At 39.5% G+C, this 6,865-nt stretch overlaps 1 protein-coding gene across 2 annotated transcripts in view; it reads left to right on the top strand.

The window, feature by feature from the left end:
* The first annotated feature begins 47 nt into the window (after window positions 1–47).
* Window positions 48–6,865, top strand: part of ripor2 (RHO family interacting cell polarization regulator 2) — a 40,857-nt gene continuing 34,039 nt past the window's right edge. For both annotated transcript variants that reach the window (XM_058046319.2, XM_078792132.1), the window contains exon 1: window positions 48–466. In XM_058046319.2, coding sequence (XP_057902302.2) covers window positions 391–466 — 76 coding nt within the window. In that variant the 5' untranslated portion in view covers window positions 48–390. The remainder of the gene's footprint in view (window positions 467–6,865) is intronic.

The raw sequence follows: 6,865 nt of genomic DNA, 5'->3' as shown, positions 1-6,865 counted from the left end.
TAAGGGGTATTTTTTTCATTATTATTATTGTATTTTCATTCTTTTTTTTCTAAATATTTTTTGTCAGTATTTTTTTAATTCATGAGTGGAATCCCCTGCATTGTGTGACACAGTATGACCGCCCTGGTTCATCCAACCCGATGTACAGGTATCACATTTCAGAAGCTGATTGGATCTCCTCCCTTGTTCCCTCCCCTACCACAGGAGTTGGGTTCCACTGACTCACGCATTAAATATTCAGGCTTCACCATGATGTTTCTCTGCAGGAGCCTGGAGTCCTGAAGGCGACCCCCCAGCACCCCCCACCCTCGCTGATGCTCTGCAAAGACAGTACATGAACCCTCCAAGGGATGGAGGACCTCTTTGGCGGCTGACGTTCCGGACTCATCCATGGAGTTGCCTGGACGTTTCAAATGGTTCCGCAAGCGTCTGCGGAGGCCTCGGGTTTACGCCAGGGAGTTCAACCGTGAGTTTCTGCACTTTGTCTTCACTCCATACATACAGTAGCTCGTATAAAGCGCACTCTTATCCAGAAATCACATTATTGTAATTTTTTGCATCACGCTCTCATGTATCTGCTCACCTGTAAAGCTGAAATTTCAACCCCATCCGATTGCAGAGAGAATGCCATTATGTCCCCCAAAGTGAGATTACAAACTAGGTTTGTTGAACTGCTGTAGTTGCTAATGAAAGTGGACACGTGCTGCAAGTAATGGATGAGTTGTGAAAGAAGGGGGTATCGGTATCGAGTGTGGGCTGTAACGAGAAAAACTTGTAGAATCCCGTCAAAGAAGCCACTTGTCTGAAGATGGATGACTGTGTTTGTCGCATTACTTGAGAGCTCACTCATGGGACATAAATCATTTACATTCAATGTCATTCAAAAGTCTTAAGGACAAAAATGAACAAACAACATTCTGAATCAGAATCAGAATTGCCTTTATTGTCATTGTAATTGCATACAACAAAATTTGAGTGCAACTCCATGGTGTATTTTGTAGAAAGTAGGAATAAGGAAATAATAATAATAAATAAGAAAATAAATATAAAAGTGGCAGGTGCTGTTCAGAATAAGTGTAAATATATGTACATCAAAAACAATAACCTATGCAGTAACAAAATGTGGAATTGCAGTAAACAAAATGTAGTATTGCACATATTGTACCTGAGTTTCACTTGAATGAATGAATCCTATTGCACATAAAGTACACGTAAAATGTAGAATTACAAAGTAAATATTCATTCATTAATTTTCTACCGCTTTTTCCTCACAAGGGTCGCGGGGGTGCTGGAGCCTATGCCAGCTGTCTTCGGGCGAGGGGCGGGGTACACCCTGGACTGGTGGCCAGCCAATCACAGGGCACATATAGACAAACAACCATTCACACTCACATTCATACCTATGGACAATTTGGAGTCGCCAATTAACCTAGCATGTTTTTGGAATGTGGGAGGAAACCGGAGTACCCGGAGAAAACCCACGCATGCATGGGGAGAACATGTAAACTCCACACAGAGATGGCCGAGGGTGGAATTGAACCCTGGTCTTGTAGCTGTGAGGTCTGCGTGCTAACCACTCGACCACAGTGCCGCCAAGTGTAAATATATGTAAATCAAAAACAATAACTTATACAGTAACAAAATGTGGAATTGCAGTAACCAAAATGTGGAATTGCAGTAAACAAAATGTAGTATTGCATATTGTACCTGAGTTTCACTTGAATTAATGAATCCTATTGCACATTAAAGTGCACGTAAAATGTAGAATTACAAAGTAAATATAAAATTTCTAAATATATTTTTATATATATACATATTAAAATTATTATTTTTGTATTTTTTGTTAGTGTATAATTTTATTTTATTTTTCTTACAATTTATTATCGAGTTATTTTATTTTTTAAGTTGTAGTTATTTTACAAATGACCAGAAGGGGGCAACCTAAGCCCGACTTCTATTGAGTCCACTGATTGACTGTCCTTATCCCTCCAAAACATACGAGCGTTCTCTTCAAGAGCGTAGAAGAAGCCTTCCTCTTTGTTTGAGACGGTGCTTAAATCTCCCACTTGTTTGTGTGATGAGATGCGCCAAAAGCCGCCACTAATCACGGCGATGCAGTGATTAGAACCCCCCCCCCTTTCTAGCGATGACCTGTCCCTCAACTCTGACCTCTTTACATTGCTTTATCCCTCCCCTCGTCCTCCCCCCTCTCCGTCACCTCTTCGCTGAGCGAAGGAGCCCTTGATTAGTGCTCACGCTCAGCATCTTCCCACTCCTTAGCAACGCGCCTCTTCACTACCGCGTGTCAAAGTGCATCACAGGATGATTGCAACGTTGCCTCGGCACATTTTCCGGAGACGCTTATTTTCGCTCAGCGATTGCTGCGTGGGCCGCCGATGCGAACGCAGTAAGAAGGAGAAAGTGTGTCGCCGAGCTTTCATTTGCGTCTGACAGGAAGTCGTTTTAAACTTTATGATGTAAAATAGTTTGAGTCATGGAATAGAGAAGTGGTTAGTTCTTGGCTTCTCGGTCCTACGTCCCCACTCAGGATAATTGGAGAGGCTAACGAGTTAGAGCATGGCGAGCTGCCAAGCTAACTGTTATGTCCCTGCAGGGATCCCGTAGCCTGATGTGATGTAAACAAAGTAAATAACAGGACTGCAAAGGTGACTGTTGGGGTGTTATTTCTTGCCTGTAGGGCTCTAATAATGTTGCAAACTGTATTCAGAAAGTCATAAATAGATTTTACATAGTCTAACTAGGAAATATTGCCTTCATAAATACTCAAAAGTCTGACCACGTGCTGTTGAGCATGGATACTAATCCTCCATTGTGGCAGTCAAATTCATTTTTCATATAGAAAAGGTAACTTTTCCTGTTTGAATGTTCTGTGAAGATGGGCAACACGGGGTCTTCTAAAGAGCCGTCAAATGGAGATGGTTGAACATCATGGTTTACACCGGGGGTCTCAAACTCAATTTACCTTGGGGGCCACTGGAGCTAGGGTCTGGGCAAGGCTGGGCCGCATCAGGTTTTCCAAAAAAAAAAAGAAAAACGCATTTATTAAAAACAAAAAAATATACAAACTTTTTCAGTGCTTTGGTTCCGATGTTCTACAATAAAGCTCAAGTTATTTCCTTTAAACTTAAATAGCCAAAAACTTACCACTTCCACACGGATAGGGAGGATAACTATCAACAGTTATTTAACCAAACGTAATAATTTTTTCTGGGTACATGATACCATACAGCATCCATATCAAACTTGCACGGGCTGCACTAACATTAAACTTTCATATCAAGGCGGGGGCCTCAAACTAGTGTGGCCCGCAGGCCGCGTGTTTGAGACCCCTGGTTTACACGAAGGCCACAAAAAGCTCCCTTTCCACTGTGAAGAGCATAATGAGGAACTGGAAGACCACAAACACGGTCATGTATTGTTCAAATGAAAGTGAGCCCAAACGTCTGGGTAGGACCATCTCATAGCAGTCCTAGATCCTGATGCCAATCCGGCCCCTCGTGGCTCCGAGCATTGTAGACTTAAGTGATAGCATCTTCCAGTGGATCCGAACAGTCACAGTGTAGTCGAGTCTTGACGCTCTTTGCCGTAAGCCAACAAATCCGGATAGGATAATGGAATAGAGTTCCATTCTGTTGAGGAATCGCACCATTTTGGCTTACTTTGGCAGTGTTTTGCTGGTGTTGTTATCACTTGGAAGGAACACAACTCCATGGTTGCTTGTGTGTAGTTGTCAGCACCGATCCAAAACACTATAGGATATCTTCTGTATCACTTGATAATTGGCAGCACAACATACAGTCTGGGAAGTTCTCCGGCTAAGATGGATGAAATTGAATCAGACAAATGGATAAACCGATTAGAGGTGGGGGGGGGGGATCTTTCCCTGGAAGCATGATTTTCTTATCTGTGTGCAGCAGAACACTAAAGTGTGCCTGTTGTGTTTAAGAGCGCCTTGAGGCTCGGAGCTCAAATGCTAACATCAGCATGCTAACATTGCTTGAATAGATATAGGCATGGGCCGTCACGACATTCTGACGCTACGATACCCTTGGCTGGTTCACGGTACTATCATTATCCACGTACGGTATAGACCAGGGGTGGGCAAACTTTTTGACTGGTGGGCCGCATTGATTTAACAAAATTGACAGGGGGGCCAGACTCTATATTTTACACGAAACAGTCCAGCTGGAACTATTGTATCTGTAAAAGTGTCATGCAATCTGCTTTATGGGCACTTTGAGATCATTTATTTCATGTAAAGTAAGTTATAAATTTATAATAATAAATTGATTATTATTTGTTATTATTATTATTTGTTATTATTATTATTTATTATTATTATATGCTTGTGTCCCTTTTTTCAGGAGCACTTTGTAAACAACAGACCGCATCAAATAATGAAATTATTGTATCTGTAAAAGTGTCATGCAATCTGCTTTATGGGCTCTTTGAGATCATTTATTTGATGTTAAGTAAGTTATAAATTTATAATAATAGATTATTATTTGTTATTATTATTATTTGTATTATTATTATATGCTTGTGTCCCTTTTTTCAGGAGCACTTTGTAAATAACAGACCACATCAAATAACAAAATTATTAAATCTATAAAAGTGTCATGCAATCTGCTATATGTGCACTTTGAGATCATTTATTTAATGTAAAGTGTGTTATAAATTTATAATAAGAATATTTTTTTATTATGTTATTATTATTATTATTATTATTATTTGTTATTATTATTATTATGTGCCTGTGTCCCTTTTTTCAGGAGCACTTTGTAAACAACAGACCGCATCAAATAACGAAATTATTGTATCTGTAAAAGTGTCATGCAATCTGCTATATGTGCACTTTGAGATCATTTATTTGATGTAAAGTGTGTTATAAATTTATAATAATAAGAATACATTTATTATTTAATATTATTATTATTATTATGTGCTTGTGTCCCTTTTTTCACTTTGTAAACAACAGACCGCATGAAATAACGAAATTGATGAAACCGCCAAACCATGAAAATGTCGGCTCAAGCCATGATGCCAGCTTGTATGTTGACTTTAAATGAAATACTTTGGAAAGAACGGGCGGGCCGTATTCAAATACTTGGCGGGCCGGATGTGGCCCCCGGGCCGTAGTTTGCCCACCCCTGGTATAGACAATCATCAATCACATTGGTACGTATGGACAATTTACAGTCGCTAATTAAGCTAGTAATACCTAGCTATTATGCCGTATTTTCCGGACTACAAGCCACACTTTTTATTCATAGGTTGGCTGTTTTTGCGACTTATAAAGGAAAAAAGTGTTTATGTTACATAAACACTGGACACCTTTTCTGTTCATGTTTGTTTTTTGTGTAGCTGAATAACCATTGTGTTAGCATATCTTACACCTATTCACCTAACTTCCAAGAGGACGTAATGTCCGTTTTGGTCAAGTAGTTTGTAAAATAAATTACCCGCAAAAAATGCGACTTATATTCCAGTGCGACTTCTGTATATGTTTTTTCTACCTAATTATGCATTTCTGGCCTTGTGCGACTTATACCCCGGAGCGACTTATGATGTTTTTTTCAACGTAATTATGCATTTTTGGCCTTGTGTGACTTATACTCCAGAGCGACTGATGTATGTTTTTTTTCAACTGAATTATACATTTCTGGCCTTGTGCGACTTATACTCCGGAGCGACTTATGTATGTTTTTTTTCTACGTAATTTTGCATTTCTGGCCTTGTGCGAATTATACTCCGGAGCGACTTATGTATGTTTCTTTTCTAAGTAATTATGCATTTCTGGCCTTGTGCGACTTATTCTCCAGAGCCACTTATGTATGTTTTTTTTCTACGTAATTATGCATTTCTGGCCTTATGCGACTTATACTCCGGAGCCACTTATGTATGTTTTTTTCTACGTAATTATGCATTTCTGGCCTTGTGCGACTTATACTCCGGAGCGACTTATGAATGTTTTTTTTTTTCTATGTAATTATGCATTTCTGGCCTTGAGCAACTTATGTATGTTTTTTTCTACGTAATTATGCATTTCTGGCCTTGTGCGAATTATACTCCGGAGCGACTATGTATGTTTTTTTCTACGTAATTATGCATTTCTGGCCTTGTGTGAATTATACTCCGAGGCGACTTATGTATGTTTTTTTTCTATGTAATTATGCATTTCTGGCCTTGAGCGACTTATGTATGTTTTTTTTCTACGTAATTATGCATTTCTGGCCTTGTGCGAATTATACTCCGGAGCGACTATGTATGTTTTTTTCTACGTAATTATGCATTTCTGGCCTTGTGCGACTTATACTCCGGAGCGACTTATGAATGTTTTTTTCTACGTAATTATGCATTTCTGGCCTTGTGCGACTTATACTCCGGAGCGACTTATGTATGTTTTTTTCTACGTAATTATGCATTTCTAGCCTTGTGCGACTTATACTCCGGAGCGACTTATGTATGTTTTTTCTATGTAATTATGCATTTCTGGCCTTGTGCGACTTATACTCCGGAGCGGCTTATAGTCCAGAAAATACGGTAATTACAACTCTAAATTGTGATATGTTAAACCATTTAATAGAATATAATAAAAGTGGATCATATGTATGTACCTGAAATAAATAACAATAAATAAATAAATGAAATGCAGCCTACCGTGGCTAATCCTGCAAGTCACAACACAATAGAGTGTGACTTTCATACGGCGGTATACCTTGAAAGCGGTGACGGGTCCATCATGCCTAGTGAAATAACAAGGAGTGATGGCGATGGCGATGGCGATGGCGACCACCACGTCACCTTTTTTCAAACGTTGCCAAAGACAGCTGGCAACGGCTGA

This window comes from Doryrhamphus excisus, linkage group LG7 (assembly GCF_037039965.1).
Source record: "Doryrhamphus excisus strain RoL-2023G ecotype Guam linkage group LG7, RoL_Dexc_Guam_v1.1, whole genome shotgun sequence".
In the NCBI taxonomy this organism is placed as follows: domain Eukaryota; kingdom Metazoa; phylum Chordata; class Actinopteri; order Syngnathiformes; family Syngnathidae; genus Doryrhamphus; species Doryrhamphus excisus.
Note: the sequence above shows the minus strand (reverse complement) of the source record. Positions and strands in the feature narration are given on the sequence as shown.